Source organism: Phodopus roborovskii, unplaced genomic scaffold, assembly GCF_943737965.1.
Source record: "Phodopus roborovskii unplaced genomic scaffold, PHOROB, whole genome shotgun sequence".
Lineage (NCBI taxonomy): Eukaryota > Metazoa > Chordata > Mammalia > Rodentia > Cricetidae > Phodopus > Phodopus roborovskii.
In genome coordinates, this window is record NW_026126418.1 from 59675641 (window position 1) to 59688581 (window position 12941).

At 36.5% G+C, this 12941-nt stretch overlaps 1 protein-coding gene across 1 annotated transcript in view; it reads right to left on the reverse strand.

Moving 5' to 3' along the window:
• Positions 1-12941, reverse strand: part of Kynu (kynureninase) — a 136762-nt gene that overhangs the window by 47374 nt on the left and 76447 nt on the right. The window contains exon 9 of the mRNA XM_051184741.1: positions 297-395. Within this exon, the coding sequence (XP_051040698.1) occupies positions 297-395 (99 nt within the window). The remainder of the gene's footprint in view (positions 1-296; positions 396-12941) is intronic.

A 12941-nucleotide genomic window follows, 5' to 3' on the forward strand; every position in this document is an offset into this window, starting at 1 on the left:
TAAAGACATTGTAACTTAGTTTTCATATCCTCAAAATCAAAAGGCCTTAATCAGTAAGAATTAAGCTCTAAGTGTAGAATCCTTTCTCTACACTAAATGTATTTTCATAGTATCCTAGAAATCTAATGAATAAATATTCTACAATTATAGGAATAATAGAACTAAATTATTTTTCATGTTATTCTATCATATGACTTTAGAAAACACAGGACTGACCGGAATAGAATGTAAGTCATGGACCAAGGATTTTGTTTATATTAAAATCAATGTGAAATAAAAGGATTCCAGACATTGACCTTGTAGGAACACCAGCAAGCGAAGTCAACACCCCAGTCATGTAAGTGGAGTTCCACGTTCCCAACTGCATGTGCTAGATCAAAGCCAACAAAACAGCCCTAGAGAAGAACATAACAATGTTTCAATTGGTTTAATGATTAGAAACAGTAAGGTATCTCAAGTCTTTTGCAACATTGTTAAACAGTAACAGTCCCCTCTCTGATGCCCCAGTTCAATAATTTGACTCCTTTCAACTCCCCAAACTCTTTTGGTAACCTTCTGGACTAAAGCCATCTTTATAAAGCTGCCATTACATTCTTCTTCACTATGTTGGCATTTTCACATTTTGCAAAAATCAGGACAGAGATGAGTCTTCAGATCCAGTAGGAGAACTGGGGGCAGCACTGCCAAACTGGGATGTCTGTATAGCACTCAATCCACAGTTCCTTTGTAGGGGAGAGAAGGAGTTTGCTTAAATTCTCCTCGTGAAAATTACAACAGGGTAAAAGCAGATCCTTGGCCCCAGAAGACTCAGAGAGTTCCCAGAACACCCAGACTTCAGAGCCAAGGGCTCCTGCACTGTCTTCTACCATGCAGCACCATGTAGAACCTACTAGAAACAGAAGGATCTGAGATCTTTACCTTTCAGGTCCCTGCATCTGTGCTAGCAATCATCCCACAAGCATTCTTTTTATCATGTAGCTTCCAGCATTTGCCCTCTACTTGTGCACATATGTGTCATGATTCTCTTGCTTTTGTTTGTTGGTTGATCAGCTGGTTTTAGACTTTTGTTTATCTTGCTCCATTCAGTTTATTCTAAGTCCTTTCACTCTAGTTAATCTAGTTTATTCTGTCATATCTCATACACTCTCCCATTCCTCATATGTCTTTTCTTTTTCTCATCCTTATCCCCCATTTTACTTATAATAATAACCTTACATCAATGCAACAATTTCTAAATTCTGTAGATCTTAATTACCCCCCAATTTTCCCTATTTTAATTTATTTTCTTCAAAGTCTATATAATATTTTAATCCTTTTCCTTATATACCTTAGTCCCCTATCTAATCATATCAACTAAAATTTGAGTATACATCATATTATCTTTGGTTGTTTATCTTCCCACAGTTTTGAAGCCTATACTAGTATAAAAATTACATAGCGATAATATCAAAAAGGTCTGGTCATTCTCCTACATAGGTAATGTCCTAGAGAAGAGATTTATACAGAGTTTATGCCAAGTACTTGGAGCTACTGATATGAAGAATTATTTTCTGAACTATATATATATTCTATATTTCCTCACCCGAGTCAGACATGAACAGTACAAATTCTTCAACTAAAAGAATATAGCTGATTTAAAAAAAAAAAACACTAAGTCAAGGGAAGAAGCAATACTAAATGCAAAATTTCCAATTCATTAATAAATAAAACATGAAAAACCAAGGCAATATAACTCCTTCAAAAGTTACTGCTCCTTAAGCAATGGCATCTAGTAAGAGGGAGTTAGATGAAATCCTAGATAGAGAACTCAAAATAATGATTATAAACATGTTCAGAGACACAAATAGCCAAATGAAATAAGGAAGGTGATAGATGATATGAAAGAAAAATTCACCAAAAAGAAAGAAATAGTGAAGAAAAAAATAACCTGAAATGCTGGATATAAATATCACAGTAAGTAAAATAAAATAGTAAATAAAGTAAGATAAAAAAAATAGTAAAAATGTCTCAGCAATAGAATGGTCCAAGAAGAGGAGAAAATGATGAACTTGAACACAAGGTGAAGGATTGCAAATAAATAAATAATTGATGCACTTAAAGTACTGGAAAATGGAGAACAGGCCAAAACCCAAGTAGCAGATGAGGGCAGAAATTCATGGCACGAAAAACAAAATAAACAATATATAGAATCAATAAAGTTAGGAGTCAGTTCTTTGAAAATATAAACAATATTGACAAGGTCTTAGCCAAACTAACCAAATAGAAAAGAGAAAAGACCCAAATTAATAAAATGAGTGATGAAAGGGGATCCATTACAGAAGTTACCAATGAAATTCAAAAATCATCAGGTCTTATCTTGAAATACATTCTAGTGAGTTGGAAAATATAAAAGCTGGTAAATTTCTAGATGCAATGAATACCCATATTAAACCAAGATGAGATAAAAATTTAAACATATCAATAACATGCAATTTCCAGCACACACCTGGCAGTTCACAACAGTCTAATTTCAAGATCTGACACCCTCACACAGACATATACACAGGTGAAACATCAATGTATATAAAATAAAATAATAAAAACGAGATTGACAAAACAAACAACAATAAGAAAAACAGAAAAGAACAAAGAAAACACCAAACAAAATATACCAGAAAAAAACATATGTTCTACAGCAAGGCAGGCTAAGCCAGGTTGTCTTAATCTGTGTCTGTTTATTTCAAAGTTGAATTAATAAAAATGCCAAATGCAAAATGAGGAAGACTATCAAATTGAGGAAGAACACCAAATAGCTGTTTTTCTCCAAATATTTCTTCTTTCTTTTCATCTTTTTTCCATTTTTAACCTGAAAATTTCAAGCTTCTCTGTGCTGGCTAGGGACCTGTGATTGGGTGAAATCACATTGTACTTTTGCAAGGAGCTCCCTCAATAGTCCTCATACTGTCATTTCCTTCCACTGTATCTAACACTTGTCCTGGACATTTACATGGTAGATATGTAACATACGGGGACTCAACATACTGGGAAGCCAGTCCTTATGTTTGTTCTCCCACTGATCCAACAAAATTCATTCCGTCCCAAGAATAAGTGTGTTTCTCTGGGTTTCCCCCTCAATTGCTTATGTATCATGAAGTTTGTGATAGACAAAGGCCAGAATAAAACACAGAATTAGAGATTGGAAGGAAAAGGCCAACTCCTAGCAAATTAACAAAGCTTCTAAAAACAGAAACAAACCAAATGCCTATAACTGAATGTTCGGAAAACAACTAAACGTAACAAACAAACAAACAACAACAACAAAAACCCAAATAGAATTTAACCAGAATAGTTTCCCAATTACCAGCTCAAAATAAACCAGTGGATCATCCACAGGTGTAAGGAAAGTCCAGCCTCCAGAAAGATGCCACCAATATCCGCCCAATGAGGCAATACTAGGTATTATTTTTTTCTTGGGTCTCTGAAGTAGTTGAAAACTAGATAGTTACAGTTTTCCTTGTTTACCATGCTCAGAAATTAAACTCACTAAAGAAAAGTAAAGTGTAAAAGATTGAGAGACGTTAAAAGGTAATTTGAAAATGCAAATTCAAATAGAAAGTAAATTAGGTACAAGAGTTTAGACTCATCATGATAGGATAAATAATGAAGTATTTTCTCTGAATTTGTTAAATGCATATGGACTAGACATTGTTGATGTAATTATTGGTTGCATATTTTGTATCTATTAATTGAATATAGTTTTTCTTTTGTTACTTGTATACTTTTTGTATTAGACAAAAAGGGGAATTGTGCTGATATATTATTTCTGATTTATTAAAGCCTTCCTGAAGATCAGAAAAGCAAAGCAGCAAGTAACTAGCTCTTAACTCTACCTCAGCTCAGACTGAAGGGGTGATCCTCAAACTGTTCCCAACTTCACTGCTCCTCGGATTCACTCAGACTGCTATATGCCTAGAGACTATCCTCAAGTGTAAAAGGTAGAGCATTCTTGGATTAAAGGTATGAGCTCTGATTCACTCTCTAGTAGCTAAGGTTGGTCTTGGACTCAAGAGTCCATCTTCCTTTCTTCTGAGTCTTGGAAATAAAGATGTGTGCCATAGCTGCCTAGTTTCTATAACTGCTGGGATTAAAGGTGTGTGTCACCACTACCTGATCACTATAGCTTGAGCTTTGCTTTATGAACCATCAGACAATTTTTAATAAAATATAAATAACATATTACCACAACAAGGCAATTGGGCATGAAGGACTCATGCTAGTAACTGACACAGATGCATATTACTCCTGCAGTGAGCTGGATCATCCTTGGGGCCCCTCATTGTGTGCCCAGTATTGAGGATACAAAAACACAGTTCCTGCCCAAAAGGGAATAAGAGGCATTTTATTTGAGATCCAAATGTGCATGATAACATTCAAGAAGACAGAGTCATTTTACCCCAAATATACCATGTCCGGTGTGGCAGTGGTTCCGTGAAGTATTTACAGTAACAGAGCAAAAGAAAGTAATAAATCATGCCACTCCTCAAATACATCCACAGAAATATTGGGTTGTTACAGCTAAATGCAGAAGTCTCTGTAACGGGGCCCAGGTGCTATCTGATGACACTCTAAGTCTAAGGATTGAGGGAAGCAGTTAGTTTTGTTAGCACATTCCCAAATTATTCCACTATCTAGTTACAAGGATGGCAGGCCACACACAGAGGTGAACAATGAGGAGACTAAAGATAGCCTAAGATAATTGTGCCCCAAACCTACCACATTGGAGGTCTCCACAATCACAGATATTCTAATCAGTCACTAATTTATTCAGCTTTGTAGACTTCTTAACACAGGTGTGACTTTTATTCTTGGAAATTCAGTTCACAAAACTAAGTTTATTATAACTTGACCACATCTATCATTTCACAAAGGGAAAACTGTATCCATAATACTTAACTGATTTTTGTTGCTTTCTTTCAAGGTAGAGAGAAGAATTTGTACGATTAATCTTACACCCAAATTGAGGACTGTTTAGCATGTACGCAAGACATTTTCTTCAGTAGTGAATCATTTGAGCATAACTGGGAAGCAATACAGTTAATCCACACCAAGAAGGCTTGGAGGTCATCAGAATCTAGCCTCGCAGATTCATGACCAGGCTTAATAGACAGGCACATTAGTTACTGTGCATTTCGAGATATACATATGACTGAAATTCTGTGTGGAAAAAGAGAGGGAGAGAGAGATCCTAAAATCGAAGTCATCTTTCTACTCAGAGAAACAATTGTTTAATGAAAGAATTTTTCAAACTCATCTTTTCACACATTTTTAGAATAGAATTCAACCTTCTTAGAAAACTCGAGGAATACAAAAGTCTGTACTTTATTTCATTGTGAATTATTTATAAAGTATGGACTGTGAAGAAGGTACCAAGTTCACCTACTGGATCCCATTATTAATGCCCTGTGGTCACAGCTAAGGCATCATATCAGAAAACCACTCCAGGCTCCCACAATACATTTTATTGAGTGTACAATTCTTTTGTATGGATGACAGAAAACATAAATTATTAAAGTAGGTACTGCAGCAAGATGCAAACTTGAGTGAGATGGCCACAGTGTGATTTTACAGAATTGTCGCTAGATGGCAGCATCTTAAAACAAAGAACAAAACAGAGTCAACTCTCAGGGAACTTTGTCCTAGCTGTTTTTCATTATTTTACAAATAAGAGTAGGTGTCTTGAAACACAAAGAAAAGAGGAAGGTGGAGGAGGAGACCCCAAAGCTCGCTTGACTGCTTTATACAGTTTTTAAAATAAAAATAAAAATTCACAAATTTTTGACACATTTTGACTCAGATTGACCATAAATGGCTATTGAATATGCATTTTGACAATATAGTTGTGTACAGAAACACAATACCTTACTTTTTTAGCCATCCTTGAATAATTCTAGTAATTTATTTCTCACACAATGCCTTTTTTCAGCGAATTTACCAAAGCACGAATTTGACAACATCCCTCTGAAACACCCCTATTAAGATTAGGAAGCATATTGTCCTAGTTGATGCTATCTATGGCTCTTGAGCCTCTCTCAACTTTTCTATAAGTCTCACAGGCCTCATTGCTTCTACCCTTGAGCTTACACTTTCTCCTTGATACCCTTTCCTGCCTCATTTTTATGATGCCATTTTTGTAGAGTCCCTCAAAGTTCAGGGGTGGAAACTTCACCCTGAAATCCATATGCAAATGATATTCATAGGTGGGGCCTTTGGGTAGCATTAATATTAGCTGAAGTCACTATGTCCCACCATAGGGCATTCCTGAGTATAGAAAGTAAAAGACCTCACGGTACCATTCATTCTCTGCTTCCCAAGTGATGTTCTCTGCTAGGGTATGATGGCCTCAGCAAGGATGTTCCCAAGAATCCCAGGTTTGCTGTTGGAGTTATCAACCTTTAGACCCACAAGTTAAATAAAACAATGTTCATTTTTTAATTACCCAGTCTATACTATTCATTTATAGTCACAAGAAACAGTAGGACTGAATGGCTCAGATTACATTTACAAGGTAGCATCTAAAAATGGGCTTCATTCTCAATACTTTCCCTCTATTTATATATTCTTATGAAAATGCCCAATTTACTGTTTTATACAATAAGTGAAAATGTGGTTGAACAAGTAAGCAAAGGAGTAAGCAAATAAAATCAACTGCCAATGGATATCCTCTCATCAGATGATGGATTTTCTTCATTTAATAGTTCTTATTCACACTCATGAACACTGCAATATAGCAAGATGTGAGATCCAAAAACATCAATGAGAGTGCAAAGATCTTGGGATACTACATGCAGATGGGAAATGGGGAGCTCGCCTGAGCTACAGAAGGGATGTGTTAGTAGGTAAGATCCATGAAAGTCAAAAGTATAAGAACTGTCTAGAGTTAGCAATAGCCATCGTCTTGCTGGCTTTGCCACTTCCGGACTGAAAGAGCTTCAGGGTTCCTCAGTGCTATGTCATCTTTCCTTTTCCTAAAGATCACACAGGTTTGTCACCAACCACTCAGTCTTGGCAGTGAGATCCAAACCTAGGAGTCACTTGTGTTTGGTTCAGCATTTGCCATGGGCAAGATCTCAGGACCCATATGTTTCAGGGTGAAGTCTTCAATCTCCAATTACTTCCTACAGATGGACTTGCAGCCAGTGCCATTATGGAATATGATGTCACCACCTTGGCACACAAATCCCAAAGTAATTGTGTGAAGAAAATGAACGGTTACAAACAAGTCCCTTTCCTCCAGGGCTCAGAGAAGAAAAGTTTTATGCTGCCTTCAGAACTCTGCATGCAAACAGCTCAAAGCAGACAGGGCCCAAGGGCTCCCTATGCACCTACAAAGATATTAATGTCAGTGAACATGGTGCAGTTGACCAAGGCTTACAGAAAGTGGCTACAGGGGACAGGGTCATCTGAAAACTCCAGATGTTGGATTATAAAGAAGATGCTTTGAGGTTTGTTTTTGATGTAGTTTTATTATATGCTATTTTCTCTGAGGGCACCTTTAAAAATGTAGTCTTTTAGGCAAAATAGTAGTTCAAAATGTTCTAAATCGCTCTCAATTAAATATGAAATATTCCGAGTTTGTTTCTTTTTTTTTTAATTGTTTTTAACACAGTAATAATAATACTTTTGATCAGTGGAGTCAAATGCAGGACAGGGTTAATGGTGACATCTCCAGAAGGGAAAACACAATCTCTTCAGAATTTATTAAATGAATTATAGAATGAGATCACTTTAGGGGTTTGGTATACTCTAAGTTCCGATAATTTAAAAAGTTCTCCAATGTGTTTACTCTTTACTGCTACTTAGTGTGCTTCTTCTTCACTCAGAAAAGCTCTCTGGATTATGCAGAACATGATACAAGGCATACAGATATTTATATTAATACTTGGTGCTGGTATTTACCAGGTATGCATTTGTGTTTTCATGAGACTTGTCAAAATCATAAATGAGATGGGCAATAGCCACTGTGTGAAGCCTGCTGAATTCCAACTTACAGACATGGCCTTCTGATCCTTGTTGCTATACAAGAGGGTGACTCTATCCATTGGTAAAACCAACCAATGAGTGTTCACTGAAAGCATTGGCCCAGAGTCCATAGAATGAGATATCTGTATCTCCAGTGTTGTGAAAACTTACTAAGTGTGTCCAGAGTCTGCTCAGTTCCTTCAAGATTAATTGTGGGCACTATTGATGTGTTTGTGTGAGCATCTCTTCTTCTTATCAGACACCTTACAGAAGAGTGAAGTCTTTGAGAATTCTGATCACCTTTCTTTACTTCAAAAATCCAGGTAAGGCTGTACACCTAATTAGGACCATACTCTTTTTCTCTCTCTCTCTCTTTTTTTTTTTAAATTTAAATTTGAAACAAACTTGTTTTACATTTCAATCCCAGTTCCCTCTCCCTTCCCTCCTCCCATGTCCCTCCACAACCCCTACCCCATCCCTTTTCTGCTTCCCAGGGAGGGTGAGGCCTTCCATGGGGTACCTTCAAAGTCTGTCATACCATTTGGATCAGGGCCTAGGCCCTACCCCATGAGGACCATACTCTTATAAGGAAGAAAAAATGTGATGAAAAAAATTCTTTTAAAATGTGTAAGAAAGTTTCTGTGTATCTTTACATGTGTATGCATGCCTGTGAACATACCACTTTACTCAGTAGAGAAATACAGCTATATGGTAGATTAACAATAACAGGTTGGCTAGATAACTCTGATGTTGCGTTTTGCAATGAGGTTCACAGTTAGAGATCTGCTGAATTACTAGAGAGAGGTAGGAATGGAATAGAAGATGGGAGCTAATAAGGTTTCTTGCCACAATATAGGAACACTTAATCCCCAAATTCACTCATTTGTTAAGAGTCACAATCACCCAGGGGATGATGGCTCACACCTTTAATCCCAGCACTGAGGAGGCAGAAGCAGGCAGATCTTTGTGAGTTTGAGCCAGCCTGGGCTACAGAGTAAGTGCCAGGATAGGCTCTGAAGCTACACAGAGAAACCCTGTCTCCAACAACAACAACAAAAGAGTCACAGTCATACACAGGTACCAAGTTAAACACAAAAACGAAAATCAAGATTTGACTAAGTATGGTGGTTCACACCTTCAACCCAGGTACTCGATTCACTGTGTAAATTGGAAGCCAGTCTGGTAAACATCAAGTTTCTGGTCAGCCAATATTACACAGTAAAACCATGTTTCCAAAATGACTAAATAAGTCAAACAACATAAAAGCAAGCAATGTCCCACCATTTCTGTCAATCATCCCAGTCTGGGAATTTACAAAATCCCTAAATTTATTCAGACCAAATTTACCAAGGCTGTCAGATGTCTTTACTCTTTCTGTTTTATTTTATTTCAGCTACTGGTTATGAGCAGGAGTTAGTATTCCTGCTTTTTAATTGTACTTTGTCCCAAATGTCACTAAGTTCTGTGGGTCAGAGTTCTTTTGAAACAGTACCTGGGGTTATCTACTCTATTCTAGTATAGAGTATAAGGCTGTCAGTCTAGTATGCAAATAGCTCAGTGAGAACAACAGCTCTCCCGTACTAAAACAAAAGTGAAAATAGTAAGTCCAAAGGGATGAGGCATATTCTTTCTCATGCAATGACAAGACACAGTTTTCAGGAGTCAAGTTGCATTGCAAAATAACTCAGTGTGCAAGTTTTCTGAGAGCAGAACTCTGCTAGACAAGGCTGTATCAGAACTTAGGCTCTTGTAAGTAATACAGAAGAGGGAACTACAAATAATGTGCATTATAGAAAATAAATCCACACAATCTTTTATCTCAGAAGAGTGCTGCCCGATGATGAATTCTAAATGCTTATATTGAAGGTCAGTAGCAAACTGGAATAGAATGAGGGAAGCTGGGATAATATCCCAAATAGCCACCCCAAGATTGACATCTGATGATTTCAAATGAGGTATTTTAATGCAGAAGTGCATAGTAACGAGGTAACACTTACTCTACTCACTAAATTGATTTCACAGTTCCCTTTGTCCCAGATGTATTGATTGATGGTACTTAAGCAATGTAATTGCAGAGGAGACAACAGTCCCTGATAAAGTGAGCATTGCTCTGTGACTTGCCTATCCCAGAGAGCTTAATTTTAAAGATAAGAAATCCAGTAAGAGAGTTTTGAATAAAAAAGAAGTTTGTCAAAAAAAAAGATACACAAAAATGAAAGAACTTATTGCAGTCGAAACAATGCTTTATCACTTATGACGACACATGGATAGAGAGCCAGCACTTGAGGGATGGATGTAGAAAGGTTGCAAGTTTGAGGCCAACCCAGCAATATCCCAACTCAAACAAACAAAGAAAAAAACATTTTTCTTTAAAATTTGAATGAAATTGTAATGGCTTTTTCTACCATCTGATCTTTATACTTTGCTTTGTGTTGAAGGATAAGTATAAAAATGAAAATAAGGAAATACTTAATGAAAATTAAAGCAACACACTATGAATACTTCCTTAGAATCAAGCTACTTTTGCATATAGCATAATATTGCATGATATAGACAGTTTTTAAGTGAGGCACTTTATGACGATAGTCACCATGAAGCAAAATGCCCCATTCAAAGAAAGTATCAAGCTGTTAAAAATCTAGCAATGGGGATGAAATGATGGTGACAACAGAGGTAGACCCAAGACCCCCAAAGGGTTTGCATTTAGCTGAAATCCCTAGAAAACTAAATGTGGATAAGGAAACTTTACTGAGATTTGAAGGGTAGCCAAGCTATCACAACACATGGAGCCTTTCTAGATGCTGCTGTTTCTTTCATAGGAAGATCTCCTTTATATTCTTTTGATATGAACATGTATGTAATTTAAATTATCTTTTAAGTTTCTGTTTTCCAGAAGTGAAATTAACATAGTCAGAGACTCCTTGATGTATAAAATGGTAATTATGAATTAGTACCATGGCTGTGTTTCTTAATTGAGAAGACACAAAAGAAATCAAGAGCTTCTGAATTGAGAATGGAGCCCCTCATCTATAATCTTGTCCAAATTTTAAACAAATTAGAGCATGTATATGTGCAAATTTTGTCATGTTGGTCTGGGTTGATTTCTTGAGATGCATTAGTATATTTGTTCTTTTCTTTGTCACTGTTCAAGAGTCAAAAGCCAATGTTTCTATGTCTGTAAACCCTGTCTAACAGAGTTCTCAAAAGAAAGTAGAGTTCCCCTATTTGGTCTTCTCTCTATTTTCCCCTTTAAAGCCAATCCTCACAAAAGTGAGAGGTCAACATACAGATGAAAGAACCAAGTCCATTGAGTGTGCTGTGCATCCCAGATCCAGTGAAGTGTCTAGGAACTTCTTGCTGCAAATCTTCTCAGTCTTATGTAGACCAGTCCTATAATTGTTTGCACATCCTTTTAATTAGAAGGAACTTCTTCAGACACCATATAAAGTGCTAAAGAGATGCAGGTGTGCAAATTATGTAGTCCTCCATCCAGAGACATCATTAGCGGAGCAGCTGAATGAGATACCCACCAGGAGGGGTAGAGAAACCATGTATTAAGATCTTTCTGCATGAATTGAAGATTGTATTTCTGAGGCTCTCAGAAGCAACCTCTGAATCCTGACATTGATCAGACCCTTACCTGGAATAATCTCTATATCCTATCCTTGAAAACTGGTTCTAATCTAAAACTCAAGGAAGGAGGTGATAAAATGTAATTACTCATTCTTACTTTGATTTTCATAAATGCTTAGACTTCTTTGACACTGCAGGATTAACTTGAATGAAGAGAAAAAGGTAGTCTAGTTGAAAAAGATTTTCCATACCAGTCAATGAAAAGATAGCTTTGATATCCTCCAGAAGTAGACTCCAACAACAATCTACATTATCCACTTAAGTGGGCAGGGCGAGTGCTTTTGCAGGATCAGTTTTCTCATCTGGGTCCTGATAAAAAGTCACTAATGTGTTTCCTGGGAAATCTAAAGCACTGTAGCAAACACCTGAACCATAGTAAGTTATCAGAAGTAGCTGCTGTTATTCTAGTCCCACCTACAGAATGCATCATTCCCCGGAAATGGCCATCTTTTTAGTTCTATTGTTAAAAAGTCAATGCTGAGACTGAACTATCTCAGTGAAAAAGCATTTAGGTAGTCTGAGACCCTGGATTCAATTCCCAGGGTACGATGAGCCTGGCAAATTTGAAAATGAAAATGAATGGAAAGAAGAAGAGGGACATCTTTCTAGCACAATTTAATGAAATTTCATGGGTCTATTTTGAAGAAATAAGTTAAAATAAATGCTGCTTGGAGAGTAAGAACCAAGGACTGGGGAGTCAGGAAAAGCAAATTAATCCAGAGGCTCTGAAGCACACTATAATTTTCAGCTGGAAACTCGTGTCTCACAATTTCTGTCACTTACTCTTCCCAACCTTCTTTAGTCCTGAGCATATAATCTTGGTACACATTCATTCAAGACAAACTCTCTAACAATGACCAAACTTCCACTGAACTCCTATTCTTATTTAATCTCCTGGGTACAAAACCAGGAAAATATAGTGGACTTATTGACATCATATTCTTGCCTAATCTTAGGACTGTAGGACAAAGATCTTACAAAAAAAAAAAAAAAAAAAAAAAAAAAAAAAAAAAAAAAAAAAAAAAAAAGAAAAGAAAGAAAGAAAGAAAGAAAAGAAAAAGAGAGAAAAAAAGAGAGTGTTTGATTTGTTTTTGATATCTTAAGTGTGAAAATAACTTAAGGTAATTTTTCATGCTTAATTTAGTTCATTTAATTTTTAATGACATAATGGAGCACCCTGGCTATATCCAGATTTTTAGGGTAACTAGCCATGAGTAGTTCTCCAGAAAATGATCATACCTAAATTCTGTTCTTTATGCAGCATTGTGATCCATCAACTTGCCTGACCAACACATTTGTTTATAACACAG